Here is a 24995-nt window from a genome sequence, read left to right on the forward strand (position 1 = left end):
ATATTTAAAAATTAATAAACTCAAGAACACAGGGACTGGAGCACCCTATCCTTCTCTCCACTCCACTCCTCTCCACCTATCTCTCCTCCTTGAAGACCCTTCTTAAAACCTAATTCTTTGACCAAGCTTTTGGGCACCCACCCTAATATCTTCTTCATTGGCTCAGTGTTAAAGTTTGTACGATTGCGTATCTGTGAAGTGCCTTGGGACGTTTTCCTACATTGAAGGTGCTATATAATTGCAAGTTGTTGTTGTTGTCTTGCTAATGTCACCCATGTTCCAAGAACAAATCTAAAAAACAATCTGCTCTCAGTTGCTGCTGTGTGAATTGATACCACCTCTTGAAAGGGGAGTGTCAAACTTTAGGTTGTGATCAACTCTGTGAAAAATTTGCACAGCTCATCGGTTATTTGGGGGACAATCTCCCTCCTTATCGAGCTCCCCGACAGGAGCGAAGGGAAAATTGTGCCCATTTTATTGTATTTTTTTATGGTTGCACTATGCGGGCACAGTGAACAGAAATTTAGCGCTTCTGTAAGCAGCAGAACACCATCCATGTTCCAGTTACATTGCCAAAAGTGCTTGCGATGACATAATCATAGACCCACAAAAAGCTACAGCTCCCAGAGAGACATCTGAACAAAAAGGCCTTCCCATACACAGACCTCTCTACTGCCCTGTCTTAAGCGGGATGTCCTGGCATTAAACAGCGGCACAGAGAAAAGCACAAGATTCCCCAGCCACCAATCACTCAATTTTAGTGGTTCGGCAGAAAACCACACGCCCGCCCCCCCATCCCGAGCATTGTTTCAAGTTGCATTAGATTGTTCTGCCGCAGATGTGAACAGAATTTCTTCTTTGCAGACTGAAGCGAATTTAACTGACGATTTCTTCAGCGAAGACACAATACACCTACTGGAACTGCAGACTGCGTCTGCGGTGATTGCTCCTGGCAGGCTGGGGTAAGTGAAGTCCAACAATGACCTGGCACAGCTGCCGGCTGCAGTTTTGGTTAGCTCTGCATACTTCAGCCGATTCCAAGGTGTTCTGGCCTTTGTGTCCAGGCAATAGACTACTATATGTACTTTAAAATTACCACATTGAAAAATAAATATTGTTTTTGGCCATGTGGAACCTGTCACTGCTGGAGTTCATCCAGCGAGAAGCCCGCAGAGCATTGGTAGGGCTGCCAACTCTGGACGTCTCATCACATGACCTGCCTCCAAATGCCCCACCCCCACGCCTCCGCCATTGGTCGCCCGGCATGTCACTCCTCACAGCGCACCACCTTCCCATGGCCAATTGAAAACGAACAGGCTCTTTGTTACCCAATCGGATGATTCTTGACTGTTAATCAAACAGCCCTTTTTACCCACCTCTGATATTTTCATAACTATTAAAGAACAGCATTTAAAAAAACAAAAGGAAAGGTGAGGGGAAATTTAGAAATCTAAAGAGAAAGGTCAAGGTAATAGAGCAGTGTAGCGATTTGGGTAAAAATGAGCAGTGTGTGACAGGAAGGGACAGAGAGAAAGGTCAAAGCAGGGAATAATGGTAAAACATTTAAATTAAAGTCTCTTTATCTGAATGCATCAAGCATTCGTAACAAGATAGAAAAACTAGTGGCACAAATAGAGATAAATGGGTTTGATCTAATAGCCATTACAGAGATGTGGTTGCAAGGTGACCAAGGTTGGGAACTAAATGTTCCAGGGTACTTGACATTTTAAAAAGACAGGCAGAATGGAAAAGGAAGTGGGGTAGCCCTGATAATAAAGGATGACATAAGGACAGTAGAGAGAAAGGATCTCGGCTCAGAAGATCAGCAAGTAGAATCAGAATGGGAGGAGATAAGAAATAACAAGGGGCAGAAAACACTCGTGGGAGTAGTATATAGGCCCCCAACAGTAGCTATACCGTTGGACAGAATATTAATCAAGAAATAGTAGGAGCTTGTAACAAAGGTAATGTGATAATCGTGGGGGACTTTAATCTTCATATAGACTGGACAAATCAAATTGACAAAGGTAGTCTGGAGGACGAGTTCATGGAATGCATTCGAGACTGTTTCCTTGAACAATACGTCATGGAACCAACCAGGGAACAGGCTATTTTAGATCCTGTATTGTGTAATGAGACAGGGGTAGTTAGCAACCTCATAGTAAAGGATCCTCTGGGGCAGAGTAATCATAATATGATAGAATTTCACTTTAAGTTTGAGAGTGACTTGCCTAAGTCTGAAACTAGAGTCTTTAATTTAAATAAAGCCAATTACATAGGTATGAGGGGTGAGTTGGCTAAGGTAGATTGGAAAAATAGATTAAAAGGTATGGCGGTAGATAAGCAGTGGCTAGCATTTAAAGAAATATTTCATAATTCTCAACAAAAATACATTCCATTGAGAAACAAAAACTCCACGGTGAAAGTGATCCATCCATAGCTAATTAAGAAGTTAAGGATAGCATTAGATTGAAAGAAGAAGCTTATAATGTTGCAAAGAATAGTAGTAAGCCTGCGGATTGGGAGAGTTGCTGAAACCAGCAAAGGATGAACAAAAAATTGATAAAAAGGGAAAAATAGAATTGGCATTGATCTTACAAAGTTCCCTAGATTCTAGAATGGTCCCAGCGGATTGGAAGGTATCAAATGTAACCCTGCTATTCAAGAAAGGGGGGAAGAGAGAAAACTGGGAACTACAGGCCAGTTAGCCTGACATCAGTTATCGGGAAAATGCTGGAATCCATTGTTAAGGAAGTGGCATCAGGACACTTAGAAAATCATAACATGATTAGGCAGAGTCAACATGGTTTTATGAAAGGGAAATCGTGTTTGACACATTTATCATAGTGTTTTGAGGATGTAACTAGCAGGGTAGATAAAGGGGAACCAGTGGATGTAGTATATTTGGATTTCCAAAAGGCATTCGACAAGGTGCCACATAAAAGGTTATTGCACAAGATAAGAGCTCATGGTGTTGAGGATAATATAATCGCATGGATAGAAGATTGGTTAATGGACAGAAAACAGAGAGTGTGATAAATGGGCCTTTTTCAGGTTGGCAGGCTGTAACTAGTGGGGTGCCGCAAGGATTAGTGCTGGGGCCTCGGCTATTTACAATCTATATTAATGACCTAGATGCAATGTATCCAAGTTTGCTAACGATACAAAGCTAGGTGGGACAGTAAGCTGTGAGGAGAACACAAAGAACCTGCAAAGGGTTATAGGTAGACTAAGTGAGTGGGCAGTAAGGTGGCAGATGGAGTATGATGTAGGGAAATGTGAGATTATTCACTTTGGTAGGAAGAATAGAAAAACAGAATATTTTAAAATGGTGATAAACTTTTAAATGTTGGTATTCAGAGAGATTTGGGTGTCCTCGTGCAAGAAACACAGAAAGCTAGCATGCAGGTACAGCAAGCAATAAGGAAGGCAAATGGCATGTTGGCCTTTATTGCAAGGGGGTTGGAGTATAAGAGTAAGGAAGTCTTGCTACAATTGTACAGGGCCTTGGTGAGACCACACCTGGAGTACTGTGCACAGTTCTGGTCTCCTTATCTAAGGAAGGATATACTTGTCTTGGAGGTGGTGCAACGAAGGTTCACTAGATTGATTCCTGGGATGAGAGGGCTGTCCTGTGATGAGAGATTGTGTAGATTGGGCCGATACTCTCTGAAGCTAAGAAAAATGAGAGGTGATCTCATTGAAACATACAAGATTCTGAAGGGGATTGACAGGGTCGATGCTGAGAGGTTGTTTCCCCTGGCTGGAGTGTCTAGAACTAGGGGGCATAGTCTCAGGATAACGGGTCGGCCATTTAAGACTGAGATGAGGAGGAATTTCTTCACTCGGAGGGTTGTGAATCTTTGGAATTCTCAGCATTCACAGCCCTCTGCGGCAGTGTCGTTGAGTATATTCAAGGCTAAGATTGATAGATTTTTGGACTCTAGGGGAATCAAGGGGTATGGAGATCGAGCGGGAAAGTGGCATTGAGGTCAGTGATCAGCCATGATCTTATTGAATGGCGGAGCAGACTCGAGGGGCTGTATGGCCTACTCCTGCTCTTATTTCTTATGTTCTTAACCTAAGCTCTCTGGACTTGAGTGAGTGGGGAGTGTCTCTACAGGGAGAGAGCATGCTCAGCTCTCCTTATTGGGCAAACAGAAACTCTACCCATGTAGATCTCTGTCGAGCTTGTGTTGGAGACTTGGGTGATGGGTTTCCATGCCTGTTTGACACCCAGGTGATTAACAGAAGAACAGTGTAGAGCAAAGGATGTTTAAAATTGATCGTATTTGTCAACAAAACTTGTAAGAATTCAGTACACTGCCTGCTGTCTGCTAATTTAATAAGAAATTAAATCCAGTAAGATTAAGTATGGTTTGTATTCATATAGAGTGAAATTTAATCACATGTAATCTCCCAGTTTACTTCTGAATTGGTTTGCCTGTGGCAGGTGGGGGAGGGGTGACCTGCTCGGTGCCCCTTCACAGAAGCAGCATTGGGGGATTGTCTTTCTGACTCCTCTCTCTCTCTCTCTCTCTCTCTCTGCCCCTCTCTCTCTCTCTCTCTCTCTCTCTGCCCCTCTCTCTCTCTCTCTCTTTCTCTCTCTCTCCCTCTCTGCCCTTCTCTCTCTCTCTCTCTCTCTCTCTCTCCCTCCGCCCTTCTCTCTCTCTCTCCTTCCCCCTCTCTCTCTCTCTCTCTCTCTCTCTCTCTCTGCCCTTCTCTCTCTCTCTCTCTGTCCTTCTCTCTCTCTCCTTCTCTCTCTCTCTCTCGCTCTCTGCCCTTCTCTCTCTGTCCCCCTCTCTCTTTTTCTCCCTGTCTCTCTCTCTGCCCCTCTTTCTCTTTCTCTCTTTCTCTTTCTCTTTCTCTCTTTTTCTCTTTTTCTTTCTCTTTCTCCCTTTCTTTCTCTCTCGCTCTCTCTTTCTCTCTGCCTCTCTCTCTTTCTTTCCCTCTGTCCCTCTCTCACACTGCCTCCTCTGTCTGTCTGTCTATCTGTCTCTCTCTCTCTCTCTCTCTCTCTCTCTCTGTCTTTCTCCACATGCTCCTAACTCCCTGCTGTGGCGCCTCTGAACGTACATTATGCCTTACCATAGCCCTGTAACTCCAATAACTGAACAGGAGCAAAGTTAACATGTTGTACATGTCTAAAAGTACGATCCCACGCCATAATTTAAAGATTTCCCCAAGATGTTGATAGGTAATTTTTTGTTACTGGATGTTTCAGGTTTATAGCTGGTGTGATCCGGAGGGAGAGAATGGCTGCCTTCGAGCGCCTGCTCTGGAGAGCTTGCAGAGGGAATGTCTACCTGAAGCAGTCCGAGATGGAAGTTCCCTTGGAAGATCCAAGCACTGTAAGTAATTCTTAAATTAACTGAAGAATGGGAACTGGCACAATCTTTTAATAGCAATTCTAATGTAGCGATTGATAGAAAAAACTTTGTGTTAGAAATCTGAAGAGAGATTAACCATTTGGTTGCAGATTCTTCATCAGAAAATTGCTCTTCCCTTCATTGTGTATTTGTTTCTTCAACGCTGTTCAACAATAATTTGCAATGTCCTGGCCAATATTTATCCCTCAACCAACATCGCTAGATTATCTGCTCAATGGCCCAGAAATTCGGGTCGGGGGCTTCCCACGGGTGCAACCCCCGACCTGCACTTACCTAGCGCGCCAGCCGTTGAGCTGTGGGCCCGCGTGGGATTCCGATCCTGGGCCTGCTCCAACTGCCGGTGCGCAGTGCTTGCGTATCCCAGGGGCGCAGTTAGTTCGAAGCGTCCCCTGGGATCATGAGGGCCATGGAGAGCCAATGGTAGCAGGGAATGCTTCATTCATAAGTTTGACAGGAACTATAAATACTATAAGCCCCAAAACATCACTAAATCTTCAAAAAAAAATTTTTTTTAATCACATTTTTAAAATAACTATAAATTACATGAAATAACTATTTTAAACAATAATTTAAATTTTTGAAAAAATTAATTACACTTTCTAACTGGGCTAAAAATAAACTTACCTTTCTTTTAAAGTATTTAAAAATAATAAACCTGTGGAAAAAATGTTTTAATTTTAATTAATTCACCACTTACCTTGTAAAAAGCAGGCCTTGCGCCTGCTTTTTACAAGTGTAACTCCTGGAGACTTCCCCTCCCGGAAAAACCTGCAAAAAAACGTAAGTTCGATGCGCACGCGCTGCCTCTCCGGCGCACGCGTTCCACCTCTGAACCCTTTCTTTCAGGGGAACGGAAGTGCCGGTTTCCCGCGCATGCGCAGTGCATGCACAAAACCGGCACTTCCATTGGGCTTACGGGTGAGTACCCCATGCGTACTCGCCCGTGGAGACCCGAATTTCTGGGCCATTATCTCATTGCTGTTGTGGGAGCTTGCTGTGCGCAAATAGCTTAACTCGTTTCCAACATTACAAAAGTGACGAAAAAATACTTAATTCGTTGTAAAGTGCTTTGGGACATCATGAAGTTGTGAAAGGCGCTACATAAATGTAACTTCGTCCGTCCTCCCGTCCCGTGCAGCTGAAGGCATGGCTGCCAATGGTGGGGCAAAGGAAGTGGGGGAGGCACAAGAAGCCAGATTTGGAGGAGATATCTTGGAGGGTTGTAGGGTTTGTTAGATCCGTGTATCTTGATGTTGTGTCCTTCAATAATTAGACAACAAGACTGCAGGGAACGATTCAACAGGTGTTTACTGAATGAGGGTTACTCTAGAACTAATTGTACAGATCACTACTCAGGGTTTACATACAGGTGTGGTCACTGCCGGTACTACAGTATACAGGAGCTGTAAAAAGTAGTTCTCTCCCTTAAAGGTACATACATTACAATTCCTCCCCTTTTAGATTAACAGTACCATAACATTCATTTAACAATTAAATATCAAACTAATTACAATTAACACTTTTAACATGCAACATTAGCTGAAAATAGTCTATTTATAAATTCAGTCTTTGGGGAGGCTTCCTGATTCTTTCTGGATAACGCCTTTCCCGAGTGCCTCGCTCTTGGTGCGGAGGCGATTGTAGCATCCTGTCGTCAGTTGATTCATCAGCTTCCAATGCTATTGTTTCTGAGGTAGATGCGACCTGCACGTCGGGTTCCTCACCAGGTACGTATGGCCGAGACATGGGGTTGACTCGTTCCTGTGACTCTAGGATCTGGTCAGCATGGCGTCTCACAATGTTCTCCCCAACATCCACTGTGCACATTAGTGGCCCCTGCCGTGTGCATATCGTTCCTGGTTGCCATTTCTCTGTTCGGTAGTCGCGGGCCAAGACTGGTTGCCCTACATTGAAGCTCCTTGTCGGCTTCTCATTGATGTGCTGGAATTGCTTACTCTCAACATCTCTTCGTACATTTGGTCTGAGCAAATCCAGACGAGATCTCAACCTTCGGTTAAAGAACATCATAGCCGGGGCCTGGTTGGTGACTGCATGTGTCGCATTTCTGTAGGCTGACAGGAAATTGGCCACCTTAAGCTGCAGTGGAATGTCGTCATCGCACATGGCCTTTACTGCTTTTTTAAAGGTTTGTACGAACCTCTCAGCCAATCCATTTGTGGCTGGATGATACGGGGCGGATGTGTAATGCCTTACCCCATTCCTTTTCATAAATCTTCGAAACTCTTCGGACACAAACTGTGGTCCGTTATCAGAGCAAATCTGCTCTGGCAAGCCGTTCCTGACAAAAATGGTCCGTAGGACTGCAATAGTTTTCTCCGTGGTGGTGGAGGACATTTTGATCACCTCAGGCCATTTTGAGTGCGCATCCACGGCTATTAAAAACATTGAGTCCATGAATGGACCAGCAAAATCAATATGCACCCGTTGCCATGGAGATGAGGGCCACTCCCATGGGTGTAGAGGGGCATGTGGTGGTGCATTTTGGACCTTCTGGCATCCTGAGCAGCTCTTTGTCAGGTCCTCGATTTGCTGATCGATCCCCGGCCACCACACATAAGCCCTAGCAAGGCTTTTCATTTTCACCCCTCCCAGATGACCTTCGTGAAGCTCATTGAGCACTCTCTCCCTTAACTTGGGTGGAATTACCACTCGGGATCCACACATCAAGGTCCCCTGGCATACTGACAGCTGTTCTCTTCTGGATGAGAATGCTGGCAACAGTGAGTCGCCATATGCTGGCCATCCCTTCACCGTCAAATCATATACCCGAGACAGTGTCGGGTCATTTCGGGTCTCCTTCTCTATACCAGCGTTAGTTACTGGCAAGCATTCAATTATAGTCGAATAAAATATTTCGACAGGATCCACTGCTGGTGCTTCCTCTGCAGTAGGCAGTGGCAGGCGTGATAGCCCAGCAGCATTTCCATGCTGTTTCGTGCCCTTATACTCGATTTCATATTGGTGCACCCCTAGAAAAAGGGACCATCTTTGTAGCCGTTGCGCAGTCATCACCGGAACGCCCTTCTTTGGATTAAAGATGGAGACAAGTGGTTGGTGGTCAGTCAGCAAGGTGAACTTCTGCCCGTGCAGATAATGATTGAACTTTTTCACTCCCCACACTAGGCTGAGGGCCTCCCTGTCAATCTGGGCGTAGTTACGCTCGGCTGAGGTTAGTGACCGAGACGCAAAGGTTACTGGCCTCTCCGAGCCGTCCGGGAATTTGTGCAACAGCACCGCTCCAATGCCATAGGGTGATGCATCACACGCCAACCGAATTGGTAGTGCTGGGTTGAAATGAGCCATCACCTCTTTTGATGTGATCAATGCTTTGCTCTTCTGGAAAGCTCGTTTACATTCGTCACTCCACTTCCATGGTACCCCCGTTTGCAGTAGGGTGTTCAGTGGTGTAGTACGGTAGACAAATTCGGCAAGAACTTATGGTAGTAGTTCACCAGCCCAAGGAACGACCTCAGTTGTGACACATTTTCCGGTGCTGGAGCCTTGACTACTGCCTCAATCTTTTCATGGGACTTATGTAACCCCTCTTTATCAATAACATGGCCACAATACGAGATCTGCTTCTGGAAAAACTCGCATTTGTGGCGATTAGCTCGGAGCCCATATTCCTTCAATCTAGCGAGCACCTGCTCCAGGTTGGCGAGGTGATCACTGTCATTTTTGCCCGTGACCAGGATGTCGTCCAAATAACACTGGGTCCCTGGAATCCCTTGCAGGACTTGTTCCATTGCCCTTTGCCAAATAGCCGGAGCTGATGCTACCCCGAACACCAGCCGGTTGTATTGGTAGAGACCTTTATGAGTGTTGATCGTGAGGTACTGTTTCGAGGCTTCTTCTACCTCCATTTGCAGGTACGCCTGGGCCAGATCAATCTTAGTGAAGCGTTTCCCTCCAGATAGCGAGGCGAAAATATCTTCAATCCTCGGAAGCGGATATTGTACAGTGTGAAGGACTGGGTTCGCTGTCACCTGAAAATCCCCACAGATGCGAACCTTCTTTGGTTCCCCAGGCGTATTACTCAACGACCTCTTCATTACAGGAACGATGGGTGTAGCCCACTCGCTCCAGTCCACTTTGGACAGTACTCCTGAACGTTCCAAACCTTCCAGCTCTGCTTCGACAGCTGGGCGGATCGCATAAGGTACCGGTCTGGCCTTAAAAATCTTTGGGCTTGCATTTTCCTCTATTTTGATCGTCGCTGTTATGCCTTTTAGTGTTCTGAGTCCCTCCTGGAACACTTCTTGTGTGTCAGTTAGCATTTTTGACAGTCGTCCAGGTGTGACGTCGTCATCCTTTTTGGCATCTACAGTCAGTGCTTGTATGGAATGCCAATCTAGCTGTATCTTCCGGATCCATTCACGTCCTAGTAGTGGTGGTCCTCCATCTGGCAATACATATAGGTCCATTTTTGGTGTTTCCTTGCCGCTTTATATAACGTTCACCCTTATTTTTCCTTTGGAGTAGACTTTTTGCCCCGTGTACGTCTTCAAGACAATCTTTGTATCTCTCAAGGGCATATGTGAGAATAGCCGCTTGTAGTCCCTTCGGTTTATGACTGTTAGGGCTGATCCTGTGTCGAATTCCATTTTCACTTGGACTCCTGCTATCTTGAGCGTGACCCAAATAGTTTGGTGATCCTCTGTTTTGATCACATTATGTAGTTTCAGACAACCCAGCTCCTTGCTTCCGGAGTCTGTATCAGTTTTCTGTTCGTCTGAACTACTCTCCGTCACCTTATGTACCTTCTTGTACTTCTCCTGTGGAGATTTCTTGCTGCTGGTTTTCTTTCCCGACCTGCAGACTCTTGCTATGTGTCCTACTTTTCCACACTGTCTGCACACTTTGTCCTTGAACCAGCAATCATTATGGTCCTGTGTTGTTCTGCCGCAGCGATAGCACTTCACTGTTCTGTATGACATTTCATTTGTGCCATATTCTTGCGGTCTCCGTTGTATCTCTGCAGCGCCCCGTGCTGCTGCTTCATGTGATACTGCAATGCTGAAAGCCTTGTCCAGCGTAAGATCCTTTTCTGATAGAAGCCGTTTCTGGGTTCCTTCACTTTGAAGCCCACACACAAACTTGTCCCTTAAAGTATCTGCTAGTCCCGTTCCAAACTGGCAGTGTTTCAATAGCTTGCGCAGTTCCGTTAAATACTCAGCATTACTTTCATCTTTATGCTGGTTCCTTTTGTGAAACTTAAATCTTTCTGCTATCAGCAGCGGTGTGGGGTTTAAGTGGTCCTGTAGGATTGGCACTATGTTTTCAAAATCCTTTTCTACTGGCTTCTCTGGGGTTACTAGGTTTCGTAGTAAGCCATACGTTTTTGCACCCATTGAATTCAACAATACCAGCGCTTTCTTGTCATCTGGCACTTCATTCGCCTTGCAGTATACTTCTATGCGTTCGACATATGTCGTCCAATCTTCGACTTCATTGTCGAACGCTGTGATACTGCCACTCTTCGGCATTTTTGGGTGTGGTTAGACTGGCTTAAAATGGCGTCTACCGCGCTTTCCTTTCTTCCCCGCTGCGGCTTAAAATGGTGTCTCCCGCGCTGCTGCCAACGCCGCTCTCAGCGGTCCTCGTGGCAAATGGCGATGCCCTGTGGGTTTCATGCGCTGCTCCTGCACTGCTGCCAATGCCGCTCTCTGCGGTCCTCGTGGCAATGGCAGCACCTCGCGTTTTCCTGCGCGCCTCTCTCCCCGGTTGACGCTGCTCGGCCCTTGAACACCAGCTGCGCTCTGCACGTTTTCCTGCGCGCCCCTCTCCCCCGTTGACGCTGCTTGGCCCTTGAACACCGGCTGCGCTCTGCTCTCTCTCGCCTCTCTCCCCCGTTGACGCCGCTCGGTCCTGAACACCGGCTGCGCCCTGTGCGCTCTACCCTCTCTCCCCCGTCAACGCTGCTCGGCCTTTTTCTGTGTCGCTCGGTCGGCTCTAGCCGCCGCTGTCCGGGAAGGGTCTGCGCAGTACCTGTTGCCAGCCCGTTTCGCTGGACCACCGTGACTGGAATGCCAAGCCTGACTCTCGACAGCCTCCCCTGCGATGCTCAAATCTCCGCTGGATGACTGGGGGGTTGCCCGTGGTCGACGCCCGTGCTTCTGGACTCGGCCTTCTTCCACTGTTCTCCAGGAGCGAATCCCTGGGAGGTGATGCAGAGTTGCAGGTAGGTTCGAATCTGCTCGTCGCCAATGTTAGATCCGTGTATCTTGATGTTGTGTCCTTCAATAATTAGACAACAAGACTGCAGGGAACGATTCAACAGGTGTTTACTGAATGAGGGTTACTCTAGAACTATCTGTACAGATCACTACTCAGGGTTTATATACAGGTGTGGTCACTGCCGGTACTACAATATACAGGAGCTGTAAAAAGTAGTTCTCTCCCTTAATAAAGGTACATACATTACAGGGTTGGAGGTGGTTACAGAGATAGGGAGGGTGAGGCCATGGAGGAATTTGAACGCAAGGATTAGAATTTTAAAATCAAGGCATTGACCGTCACTTGTCCCTTTCCCTTCTAGTTTGTATTTGCTAAAATCTGTTTCACAAATTTAAAAAAAAAAAAGTTCCTGATGGAGAGACTAGTAATTGTTGCTATGGTTCAGTTAGAAACAAACGAAAAAAGAAATCCGAGCTTAAAAATATGTGGCCAGGCTTGTGTCTATCTGGGGTTTTCTCTGAAGTTACGGTAGCTAATCGGAAGAAGCCCCAAGTTAATCCCCAGCGGCGCTGTTTAATATTTAGCCATTTTAACTATATGCAGCTGTCAATCATGCAAACATCTGCAGGTCAGAGGGAACAGTCGGGGAATTTCCAATAGTTGACTAGTAATGCAAAGTTACAATAATATCAACACACAGGCCTAGAAATGGGATCTCGCTGTGCATGTTTTACGGGTGTAAAATAGCTGCCTAAGGGTCCAATACGCCGGCGACGTGCGCATGCTGATTCCGTGCGCTGCCTGTAATATTGGTAAAGGCTCCTCTGTCGGTATCCACTGTATGCTTAGGCCCTTGGCATATGGTAACGGGGTTTAACGGCGGTTTGTGGCCCCCTTTGCAAATTGGATTGCGCATGACCGCAGCATACATCACGCACGCTGCGGCCAGTTTCTTCAGGTGTTTTGCAGCCAAACTTGAAAAGTAAGTTGGACTTTTTTCCTAATTGTGGATCCTGGAGGTGCAGCAGGAGTGCTCTTCTCAGCTCCACATTAGATCCACAGGGCACTGCCGACCACCGCACACCCTCCTTTTGATTGCCGCAAACCCTCCTTTTGATTGCCGCACCCCCACTCCACCAGAGTCTCCTGAGGACCTTGCTGGTGTCAGCAGATCTTGCTATCTTCGGGATGGTCGATCTGCCGCTGGGCCGTGACTGGCGCCCGCAACAAATGGGGCTGGAGGATTAATTTGATTTGCCGTGGTCCTGCCACTGGACTCATTGGGCACCTGCTGCACTGGGATCAGGCCCTGATTCAGGCGCAATCCAATTTCCAGACCAGTCTTCAACCTAAACACTAGGCTAATGTTTTGGGTGGAGAGTGTTTGTCACCATTGACATGACCAGAAGGAGAGCACTTGAATGGAAGTGACCAAAACAAAGAGGGGAGGAAGTAGCAGGAGATATGGGTCAAGAGTGCAGACACACCTTCAGAAAGAGGAAAGTCTGAAAACATTAACCAGTCTTTGCTTTTTCAGATGTTGACTGACGCACACTGTTCTTGCTTCAAGTTTTTAGCATTTATGGGTTTTTTTCTTTCTATGTTCTCACTGCAACTGGTCTGGTTTGAAGTAGAGTCACGGTAAAATGAGCTGAGGGCAGCTGCCTCATTTGTGTCTGCTTGGTTGAGTTGGTAGCACACTCCTATCTGAGTTAGAAGGTTGTGGGTTCTAGACCAATGCCAAGAAGTGGGTGCATAATTCAGGCTGATACTTCAGTGTAGTAATGAGGGAGTGCTGCATTGTGGACTTTAAAGATCCCGTGGCATTATTTGAAGAAGAGTAGGGAGTTCTCCCAGTTTCCTAGACAATGTTCCTCCCTTGACCAACACCAGCAAAAATAGATTAACTGATCATTCGTCATGTTGCTGTTAAGACTTTGGCTGCCTTGAATACCAACACAAGAGCAGTGACTGCAATTCCAAGTATTTGATTGCACATGAAGCAGCTGGCGAAGTTCCTGAGAGATGTGATAAGGTGCTGCATAAATTCTAGTCCTTCTCGATGTCTGTATGATAGATTATTATGTTTTACAGCTCGTGGAGGTACAGAAGAATGTGTTCATCATCTTCTTTCAAGGGGAGCAGCTGAGGCACAAAGTGAAGAAGATTTGTGATGGGTGAGGTGATCACTTCAGTGTAGTGCGTATAATGTCATGGCCTGCGCATTGCAGGACTCTCTTTTTTAAGTTGAGAAACCTAAGGCGAAGGGCCAAAGCCCACAGATGGGCCTTCTGATTTTCAGGTGTTTTTTTAAATGGGTCAAAAGAATCAGATGTAATCAAGCTGCTAGTAAATGTGTCAAAATGACCAGAGATCATGCTGAAGCTGTACAATGCCTTGGTCACCTGGGCACTGAGTCCAATTCTGCTTGTTGCAGCACAGAGGAGACTCCCAGACTGCCCCCCCCCGAGACGGAGCCCCCCCCCGAGACGGAGCCCCCCCCCGAGACGGAGCCCCCCCCCGAGACGGAGCCCCCCCCCGAGACGGAGCCCCCCCCCGAGACGGAGCCCCCCCCCGAGACGGAGCCCCCCCCCCGAGACGGAGCCCCCCCCCGAGACGGAGCCCCCCCCCGAGACGGCCCCCACCCCCCAGACTGCGTGCGACATTGCTGCCCATAATCCCAGCTGGTTAACCATAGCAGAGTGATCGATACTCACCAGCACACTCAACAATCTGGGCGATACGATGTTGTAAATGCAATTCTGGAACATCACGAGGATTAAAATCCAAAAATGCTGTCATCTGAAAACCATACGGTTTAATGAGCAGGAGATTTGATGGCTAGGATTGTGCTGATTCCATTTGGGGAGCAATGATTTGTACCGTGAAGTACAATAATAGTTTGAAACGACGAGTAAAGAAAGACTTGCATTTATATAGCGTTTTTCATGACTTCAGGATGTCCCAAAGCGCTTTACAGCCAATGAAGTACTTTGAAGTGTAGTCACTGTTGAAATGTAGGAAATGCGGCAACCAGTTTGCACACAGCAAACTCCCACAAACAGCAATGTGATAATGACCAGATAAACTGTTTTTGTTATGTTGATTGAGGGATAAATATTGGACAGGACACCGGGGATAACTCCCCTGCTCCTCTTCGAACTAATGCCATGGGATTTTTTATGTCCACCTGAGGGATTAGACGGGCCATCGTTTTAATGTCTCACCCAAAAGACGGCACCTCCGACAGTGCAACGCTCCCTCAGCACTGCACTGGAGTGTCAGCCTAGATTTTTGCGCTCAAGTCTCTGAAGTGGGACTTGAACCCACAACCTTCTGACTCAGAGGCGTAATCAGAGAAAATCAATCCATATCTCCAGACGTGTGTGCTGCTAAGAATCTGATAAACCAGGCCTGATAATATTTAGCCAAAATTATAACATTGGCACTTAATATAAACAAGTGTTCTGCAGACAGCCTACATCACTATAATAAGTACAGACAAAGGAGGCCATTGGACCAAACTAACTCGTCCTTCCATGTGGTTCCCCAATCACAACACCTAACTGCCTCTGAATGATCCGAGAGTTTTTTGGGGAAAAATTCAGTTGGTAGCGCCACCTGTTAGCGCCTTAAGAGGGCGCTTATTGGGGCGCAAACCAACTAGCACCCGGGCGCGGCGATATCCGCGCCTCTCGCGAAATTGACCGGACATTTTGCGGCGGCACTAAACACTACCGCCACGATCTCCTGCGCCGGCAGATCGTGACGTCAGTCGAGTGCGCAACGCACCGGTAGCACCCCGGACTGGAAATTGAGTGGCGCCCCCTGCCTTAACGCCTGCCACTAGCAACGACAGGTTGAGGGGAGCATTTTGCAGTCGGGAAGGGACTGGGGGAGCACTATTTAAAGGCGACCGCTTCCTGCCTTTTTTTGTCAGTGACATTTTTGCACCACGCATTCTGAGAGAGAGAGAGAGACTTCTGGAGAGATTCAACGCTGTGTGAAGGAGTTTTGCATACTGAGCAGCACTTTGCAGGTTCATTTTGACCCGCCCTTCCTTGTATTTATTTAGAAGAGACTGTGGCGGCTGCACTCTGAGCTCTTTCCCTGGTTCTCTCCATTGTTCTTTCCAGCAGATTTGACGTACAGGTCTCTCCAGGCCGAGACTCAAGGCTGCAATGAACAGGATGTAGATGGAGACCAAGATAAACCTTCCCCTTTAAGATAAAAACAGAAAATGCTGGAGAAACTCAGCAGGTCAAGCAGCATCTGTGAAGAGAGAAACAGAGTTAACGTTTCAGGTCGATGACCATTCATCAGAACTCCCCTTTAAGAATTGGCCGGCGCCAGTGTGTCTGTGATCCATTGCTGACTGACATCACATGAGCTTCGCCAGCGCTGAGAGTTAGCACCTCGCTCCTTGGCCTTTGCGCCTTAAGACAGATGTGAAGCACCTGATTTAGCGCTCTAATCACCTCCAGGGGTGATAAAAGCCAAGTTTGCAGTCGGAGGCTATAATTAGCGCCAGGCGCTAATCTTTGCGCCCGGCCGATAATTGCGCCCCAAATGGGGCGATACCGAATTTCTCCCCCTCTGCCTCTACTATCCTACCATGAAGATTATTTCAAGTGTTAGTCACTCTGTGAGAAATAGTTTGTCCGAACAACAGTCCTGAGCTTGTCTTTTACCAGTTTGTTCTCTTGTTGTGGTTTAGCTTAAAATAGTGCTGCAGATTTACGTTTCCTTTTTTTTTTATTCATTCGTGGTGTATGGGCATCGCTGACCAAGCCAGCATTTATTGCCCATCCCTAATTGCCCTTGAGATGGTGGTGGTGAGCCGCCGCCTTGAACCGCTGCAGTCCATGTGGTGAAGGTACTCCCACAGTGCTGTTAGGTAGGGAGTTCCAGGATTCTGACCCAGCGACGATATATTTCCAAATCAGGACGGTGTGTGACTTGGAAGGGAACTTTGGGGAATCAGGAGCTGAGCCACTTGCCGCAGAATACCCAGCCTCTGACCTGCTGTTGTTGCCACAGTATTTATGTGGCTGGTCCAGTTAACTTTCTGGTCAATGGTGACCCCCCAGAATGTTGATGGTGGGGATTTGGTGATAATCCCGTTGAATGTCAAGGGGATGTGACTAGACTCTCTCTTGCCTGGCACTTGTGTGGTGCGAATGTTACTTGCCACTTATCAGCCCAAGTCTGAATGTTTGATACTTCTAGAAGATCCTATCTCATTCGCCTCCCTTCCGGGCTGAGGAGCCTGAGTTTCTTCTATCCTATCCTGATAACTCTGTACTCTGACACTGGCGATTAGCCTTGAGGCCCTTCTCGGCACTGCTTCTGTGGCTCGGACATATTCCGTGTGTGTTGGTGACCAGAGGGGACACTTTTCTGAAGGTGGAACCTAACGGGAGGACTATACAACTTCCCCACGATACTCTGGGAAACTGCTCCTGAGGCAGAGCAATACAAGCTGCTGATCATGAATGCAACTGCATATATGCCTGCTGGTTTGTCATGGCAGCCACTAACTCGGTAAGCTCACGGCCACTTCACCCCAGCAACATAAAGGAGGCGAATTCTTCGGAAATTGAAGGTCCAGATTTTCATGGTGCTTGGGAGCTTCCATCGGATGCAGCTCAGAATGTGGCACTCCAACCCATTGCTCATCAATGCCACCCAATAGGGTTCGACAGCTCACTAAAAGTAATGACACAGGTTAGCAAGGCCATAAAAAAGCAACCCAAGTACTAGGGTTTATTTCTAGAGGGATAGAATTGAAAAGTAGGGAAGTTATGCTAAACCTGTATCGAACCTTGGTTAGACCACACTTAGAGTACTGTGTACAGTTCTGGTCGCCATATTATAAAAAAGATATAGAGGCACTGGAGAGGGTGTGCAGAAGATTTACAAGGATGATACCAGAAATGCAAGGGTATACCTATCAGGAAAGGATGAACAGGCTGAGTCTCCTTTCTCTTGAAAAAAGGCTGAGGGGTGACCTAATAGAGGTCTTTAAAATTATGTAAGAAATCACACAACACCAGGTTATAGTCCAACAGGTTTATTTGAAATCACAAGCTTTCGGAGCGCTGCTCCTTCGTCAGGTGAACCTGACGAAGGAGCAGCGCTCCGAAAGCTTGTGATTTCAAATAAACCTGTTGGACTATAACCTGGTGTTGTGTGATTTCTTACATTTGTCCACCCCAGTCCAACACCGGCATCTCCACACCATGTTTAAAATTATGAAAAACTTTGATAGAGAAGATACAGAGAGAATGTTTCCACTTGTGGGTAAGAGCATAACTAGAGGCCATCAATATAAGATAGTCACCAAGAAATCCAATAGGGAATTCAGAAGAAACTTCTTCACCCAAAGAGTGGTGAGAATGTGGAACTCGCTACCACAGGGAGTGGTTGAAGCGAATAGTATAGATGCATTTAAAGGGAGGCTAGACAAGCATATGAGGGAGAAGGGAATAGAGGGTTATGCTGATAGATTTAGATGAGGAAAGACGGGAGGAGGCTCGAGTGGAGCATAAACACTGGCATGGTCTGGTTGGGCCGAATGGCCTGTTTCTGTGCTGTATATCCTATGTAGCTCACTGCAGAAGTAAAATGGGGAGAGTGGCAATCTGCGAATGTGGGTCCCTGCTTGAGCGCGCCCATCTATTATATATCAAAGGTGAATGGTTTCAGGAGCCCAAAGGTACTGCACCAGTAGGTGTTGCTGGTAAGGCAATGTTATGACAGATTGAAAATAATCGAGTGCCAGCTAATGTTATGTGACAGCCTTAAACAGAACTCTTAGCAACCCTCCTGCGTTCCATTTCTAAAAAAACAAAATGCATTATCAAGGTTTCCCAGAAGCTATTAAATTGAGCAGAGAGGTGACCAGAAAAACAAGCTTCTCACCCCATTTCAGATCACCATGGGGCAAGTTTAAATTTTGTTTACAAAGATGCTAGTGAGCGGTTTTATGTGCAAAGTAGTTTTCAGCTATCACATGCTGAGATAAAGGGGGGGGGGGAGGAGCTAAACACGATCAAAATCACGAAGGAAGTGGTACTCGGTAAAATAATGGGGCTCAAGGCGGATAAATCACCTGGACCTGATGGCTTACATCCTAGGTAGGTGATGCGCTATCAATTACTCATAAAAGACTGAGAGTTAAGAGAGTAACTAAAGGCTTTTATTAACAAAAGAATGAAGGTCTGCCTCGAGTGGTCGACCGGTCCAGAAATACAAAGGGCTGGGGAGCAGTCACCTTTATACTAGGACTTGTGGGAGGAGTCAGCCGAGGCATGTCCAGGCATGTACACAGTGGAATACAAACAGTGGTTTACCACATTCACCCCTTGTTTAAAATTGAGTCCGGCGGGGTGAAGTGTATTAAAAGTTAGTGTATTGGAGTCTCTCCGGAGGTCTTGTCTGCCGCTGTGATCGGCGTGGCGACGGCAGGGGTAGTGGAGCTTCCGGCGTCGAGTCCTGCGTGGGCTGTGGCACAGGCGTGTCGTCCTCGTAGATGTCGAGCGGGTTGCGGGGCCCAGGCCTGCCGTCTGCTGGGGCTGGATATCGGATCATGGGGGGGGGTGGTAGTGAGTAGTGGGTTACTGCGGCCCCCGAGGGTGCAAGGTCTCTTATGGAGACTGTGTCCTCCCGCCCGTCCGGGTATGCAATGTAAGCATACTGGGGGTTGGCGTGGAGGAGGTCGACCCTCTCGACCAGGGGGTCCATTTTATGGGTCCTCGCGTGCCTTCTCAGTAGGACCGGCCCTGGGGATGTCAGCCATGGCGGTAGCGATGTCCCCGATGTGGACTTCCTTGGGAAGACAAACATTTTCTCATGAGGGGTGGCGTTAGTGGCAGTGCAGAGCAGTGACCGAATAGAGTGGAGCGCATCGGGGAGCACATCCTGCCAGCGGGAGGTTGGAAGGCCCCTAGACTTTAAGGCTAGCAGGGCGGCCTTCCAAACTGTCGCATTTTCTCTTTCCACCTGTCCGTTCCCCCGGGGGTTGTAACTGGTGGTCCTGCTTGTGGCAATACCCCTAGTTAGCAGGTACTGACGGAGTTCGTCGCTCATAAACGATGAGCCCCGGTCGCTATGGATATAGCTGGGGAAACCGAACAGGGTGAAGAGGTCGTTCAGACATTTAATGACCGTGGCACTGGTCATGTCCGGGCAGGGGATGGTGAACGGGAAACGGGAGTACTCATCAATAATATTGAGGAAGTACACATTGCGGTCGGAGGAGGGGAGAGGCCCTTTAAAATCAACGCTCAGGCGCTCGAAGGGGCGAGTGGCTTTTATCAGGTGGGCCCTGTCTGGTCTATAAAAGTGCGGTTTGCACTCAGCGCAGACTTGGCAGTTCCTGGTCATGGTCCTGACCTCCTCAATAGAGTAAGGCAGGTTGCGGGCCTTGATGAAGTGGAAGAACCTGGTGACCCCCGGGTGGCAGAGGTCATTGTGGAGGGCCCGCAGTCTATCGATCTGCGCGCTGGCGCAGGTGCCACGTGATAGCGCATCCGGGGGTTCATTGAGCTTCCCGGGCCGGTACAAGATCTCGTAATTGTAGGTGGAAAGTTCGATTCTCCACCTCAAGATCTTATCATTTTTGATTTTGCCCCTCTGCTTGTTGTTAAACATGAAAGCAACTGAACGTTGGTCAGTGAGCAGGGTAAATCGTTTTCCGGCCAGGTAGTGCCTCCAATGACGCACAGCCTCCACAATCGCCTGGGCCTCCTTCTCAACAGCGGAGTGTCTGGTCTCCGGGCCTTGGAGGGTTCGTGAAAAGAAGGCCACGGGTCTCCCCGCCTGATTGAGGGTAGCGGCCAGGGCAAAGTCGGACGCGTCGCTTTCCACCTGGAAGGGGATGGATTCGTCCACTGCGTGCATGGTGGCTTTGGCAATGTCTTCCTTGATACGGTGGAAGGCTAAGCGGGCCTCTGCCGTCAAGGGAAAAGAGGTGGACTTGATCAGCGGATGGGCCTTGTCCACATAGTAGGGGACCCACTGGGCATAATAGGAGAAAAACCCTAGGCACCTCTTCAGGGCCTTGAGGCAGTGGGGCAGTGGGAGTTCCATAAGGGGACGCATCCGGTCGGGGTCGGGGCCGATGACTCCGTGTTCCACAACACAGCCAAGGATGGCGAGGCGGTTTGTGCGGAATATGCACTTCTCCTTGTTATATGTCAGGTTCAGGAGTTGGGCGGTGCGGAGGAATTTTTCGAGGTTTGCGTCATGGTCCTGCAAGTCACGGCCGCAGATGGTTACATTGTCCAGATATGGGAAAGTGGCCTGCAACGCATTTTGATCTACCATCCGGTCCATCTCCCTTTGGAAGACGGAGACCCCGTTGGTGACGCCAAAGGGAACCCTAAGGAAGTGGTAGAGGCGGCCGTTTGCCTCAAAGGCAGTATACTGGCGGTCCTCAGGGCGGATAGGGAGCTGGTGGTACGCTGATTTCAGGTCAATGGTCGAGAAGACGCGGTACTGCGCGATCTGGTTGACCATATCAGCTATGCGGGGGAGTGGGTAGGCGTCCAGCAGGGTGTAGCGATTTATTGTCTGGCTGTAGTCGATGACCAGGCGCTGCTTCTCGCCGGTCTTAACGACCACAACCTGGGTTCGCCAGGGGCTGGTGCTGCCCTCAATAATCCCTTCCTTCAGGAGCCGCTCCACTTCGGTTTTAATGAAAACCCTGTCCCTGGCACTGTATCGCCTGCTCTTTGTGGCGATGGGCTTACAGTCGGGGGTGAGGTTAGCAAACAGTGGGGGGGGGGGGGGGGTGACTCTGAGTGTGGAGAGGTTGCACCTGGTGCGCGGCGGGCAATTTGGGAGCTGCTGGCTGCGGACTGTGAGTGGGGGTAGGGGTCCACCGTACGCCATCGTAACACTTTTAAGGTGGCACTGAAAATCTAACCCCAGCAGGACGGCAGCGCAGAGGTCGGGCAGGACCAGAAGTTTAAAATGATCGTACACGGTCCCGTCTACTACGAGTGTCACTACGCAGTAGCCGCCGATGTCCGCCGACTGGGACTCGGAGGCCATAGAAATCCGCTGGTGCGCAGGCAGGACTGGGAGAGAGCAACGCCGCACCGTGTCGGGGTGGATGAAGCTCTCCGTGCTCCCAGAGTCAAAAAGGCAGGTTGTATCGTGGCCATTTACCTTAATGTCCATTGTGGAACTGGCCAGCTGGTGCGGTCTCGCTTGGTCCAGTGTAACGGATGCCAGCGTAGGGGTCGGTGTGTCGCTGCGGGTATCAGATGAGGCGGTGTTGGGGGCCTGCTGCGTTCCGGCTGTCGTCCAAGATGGCGGCGTCCATGATCCCCATGTGGCTGGAGGCGTCCAAAATGGCTGCTGTACCGGTGGTTCGCACATGGCCGGGGAGGCCCAAGATGGCGGCCCGCATGGCCCACACGCGGCGCTGCTGGGGTTCGGGGTGGCTTTGGCCCTGCAGACGTTAGCGTAGTGTCCCTTCTTCCCGCAGCCCGAGCAGATCGCGTTTTTCGCCGGGCAGCGCGCTCTGGGGTGTTTTGCCTGGCCACAGAAGTAGCATTTCTGGCCTTGGGGCACTGCTGTCTGGCCTTGGGACACTGCTGCGGTAGTTGGGCCGTTGCTGGGGTGTGGCTGGGGTGGCACGGCGCTATGAGGCGGTCCTACCGTGTCCCAGGCTGTCATTCCCCGCGGCGTCCACGGTGCAGAGGAGTAGGCATCCATGCCCCGGTAGGCTGCATCCAATGATAGTGCGAGTTCAGAGGCCTTGTTGAGGTCGAGGTCACTCTGCTCCAACAGTCGCTGTCGGGTGTAATTGGATCTGTGGCCCGCTACAAAAGCGTCCTGGATAAGTTCCTCTGTGTACACGGCGGCCTTTACATCCTTACCACCACAGGCCCGGCCAAGCACAGACAGTGTCTGAAGGTATTCCACGGTTGTGGTAAACCACTTTTATCGTTCACTATCGTTACACTATAGTTATCACTGTTGTATTGTTCTCACTGTTCTCACTGTTGTATCACTATACGAGGTCGCCTCTTGTCGCGCTGTTATACCTGGGCTGACCACCTCCGACTCCGCCCATGGCTCCACCTACCTGCCCAGGTATAAAGGTAGTCGACTGGCTGGTATTCCTCCTTGTTGGACCCGATCACCCACGAGGGTGGGCTCTGTTATTTAGTCAATAAAAACCTTTAGTTACGTTCCTAACTCGTCGCTTTTTATTGGACGAATTGATAGGTATATCAACGGTCGATTCCCCAGGTTGTTGTTTACGACTCCCCAGAAGGTGCCTGGCGTACACTTCGTTCACTGGGCGCGTGTACTGGTCCTTGAGGAGCTTGATAGCGTCCGCGTACGAGGTCGTGTCTTGGATGACCGAGTACACTCGGTGGTTCACTTTGGAGGTCAGGACATCCAGTTTGTCCTCGTCCGATTGGATTGCTGCGGAGGCGGTCAGGAATTTTTCGAAACACTTAAGCCAGTGAGTAAACTTGGTGGATGAGTCCGCCTCCCGATGATCTAAGTCCAGGCATGCTGGTGTAAGGATCTTCTCCATTATAAAAATTTTGTTAATAAAATTGATGCGCTATCAATTACTCATAAAAGACTGAGAGTTAAGAGAGTAACTAAAGGCTTTTATTAACAAAAGAATGAAGGTCTGCCTCGAGTGGTCGACCGGTCCAGAAATACAAAGGGCTGGGGAGCAGTCACCTTTATACTAGGACTTGTGGGAGGAGTCAGCCGAGGCATGTCCAGGCATGTACACAGTGGAATACAAACAGTGGTTTACCACAGTAGGGTCTTGAGGGAAGTGGCGGTAGGGGTTGTGGATGCATTGGTAATAATTTTCCAAAACTCCCTGGACTCGGCAAAGGTCCCGGCAGACTGGAAAACTGCTAATGTAACACCCTTATTTAAAAAGGGCAGTAGACAGAAGGCTGGAAACTATAGACCGGTTAGCCTAACATCTGTGGTGGGTAAAATTTTGGAGTCCATTATTAAGGAGACAGTAACAGGACATTTAGATAATCATAATTTAATAGGACAAAGTCAGCATGGTTTTATGAAGGGGAAGTCATGTTTGACAAATTTGCTGGAGTTCTTTGAGGAAGTAACATATAGGGTGGATAAAGGGGAACCAGTGGACGTAGTGTATTTAGACTTCCAAAAGGCATTTGACAAGGTGCCACACAAAAGATTATTGCTTAAGATAAAAAATCACGGGATTGGGGGTAATATTCTGGCATGGATAGAGGATTGGCTATCTAACAGAAGGCAGAGAGTTGGGATAAATGGTTCATTCTCAGACTGGCAATCAGTAACTAGTGGTGTTCTGCAGGGGTCAGTGCTGGGTCCCCAACTCTTTACAATCTATATTAACGATTTGGAGGAGGGGACCGAGTGTAACATATCAAAGTTTGCAGATGATACAAAGATGGGAGGGAAAGTAGTGAGTGAGGAGGACATAAAAAACCTGCAAGGGGACATAGACAGGCTAAGTAAGTGGGCAGAGATTTGGCAGATGGAATACAATACTGGAAAGTGTGAGGTTATGCACTTTGGCAGGAAAAATCATAGAGCAAGTTATTATCTTAATGGCAAGAAACTGGAAAGTACTGAAGTACAAAGGGATCTGGGGGTCCTGGTGCACGAAACTCAAAAGGTTAGTATGCAGGTGCAGCAAGTGATTAAGAAGGCCAATGGAATGTTGGCTTTCATTGCTAGGGGGATAGAATATAAAAATAGGGAGGCATCGCTTCAGTTGTACAAGGTATTGGTGAGACCGCACCTGGAATACTGCGTACAGTTTTGGTGTCCATACTTAAGAAAGGACATACTTGCTCTCGAGTCAGTACAAAGAAGGTTCACTCGGTTAATCCCGGGGATGAGGGGATGGACATATGAGGAGAGGTTGAGTAGATTGGGACTCTACTCATTGGAGTTCAGAAGAATGAGAGACGATCTTATTGAAACATATAAGATTGTGAAGGGGTTGGATCGGGTGGATGCGGGGAGGATGTTCCCGATGATGGGTGAAACTAGAACTAGGGGGCATAGTCTTAGAATAAGGGGCTGCTCTTTCAAAACTGAGATGAGGAGGAACTACTTCACTCAGAGGGTGGTAGGTCCATGGAATATGCTGCCCCAAAAAGCTGTAGAAGCTACATCATTACATAAATTTAAAACAGAAATAGACAGTTTCCTAGAAGTAAAGGGAATTAAGGGTTACGGGGAGCGGGCAGGAATTTGGACATGAGTCTAGGTTCGGATCGGTCATGGCCCTGTGGGTAGCGGAGCGGGCCCAGGGGCCGTGTAGCCTGATCCTGCTCCTATTTCGTGTGTCTAATTCTGTTAGATTCAGGAGATGGTTCTGTGATAGTGGATTGGCGGTTAGGATCA

At 48.2% G+C, this 24995-nt stretch overlaps 1 protein-coding gene across 1 annotated transcript in view; it reads left to right on the forward strand.

Moving 5' to 3' along the window:
* LOC147105995 (V-type proton ATPase 116 kDa subunit a 4-like) overlaps positions 1–24995 on the forward strand; it is a 111459-nt gene that overhangs the window by 27722 nt on the left and 58742 nt on the right. The window contains exons 5-7 of the mRNA XM_086008620.1: positions 865–962; positions 5225–5351; positions 13683–13765. Coding sequence (XP_085864746.1) covers positions 865–962; positions 5225–5351; positions 13683–13765 — 308 coding nt within the window. The remainder of the gene's footprint in view (positions 1–864; positions 963–5224; positions 5352–13682; positions 13766–24995) is intronic.

This window comes from Somniosus microcephalus, chromosome 16, assembly GCF_052327205.1.
Source record: "Somniosus microcephalus isolate GS21.2 chromosome 16, FLI_Smic_1.0, whole genome shotgun sequence".
Classification (NCBI taxonomy): domain Eukaryota; kingdom Metazoa; phylum Chordata; class Chondrichthyes; order Squaliformes; family Somniosidae; genus Somniosus; species Somniosus microcephalus.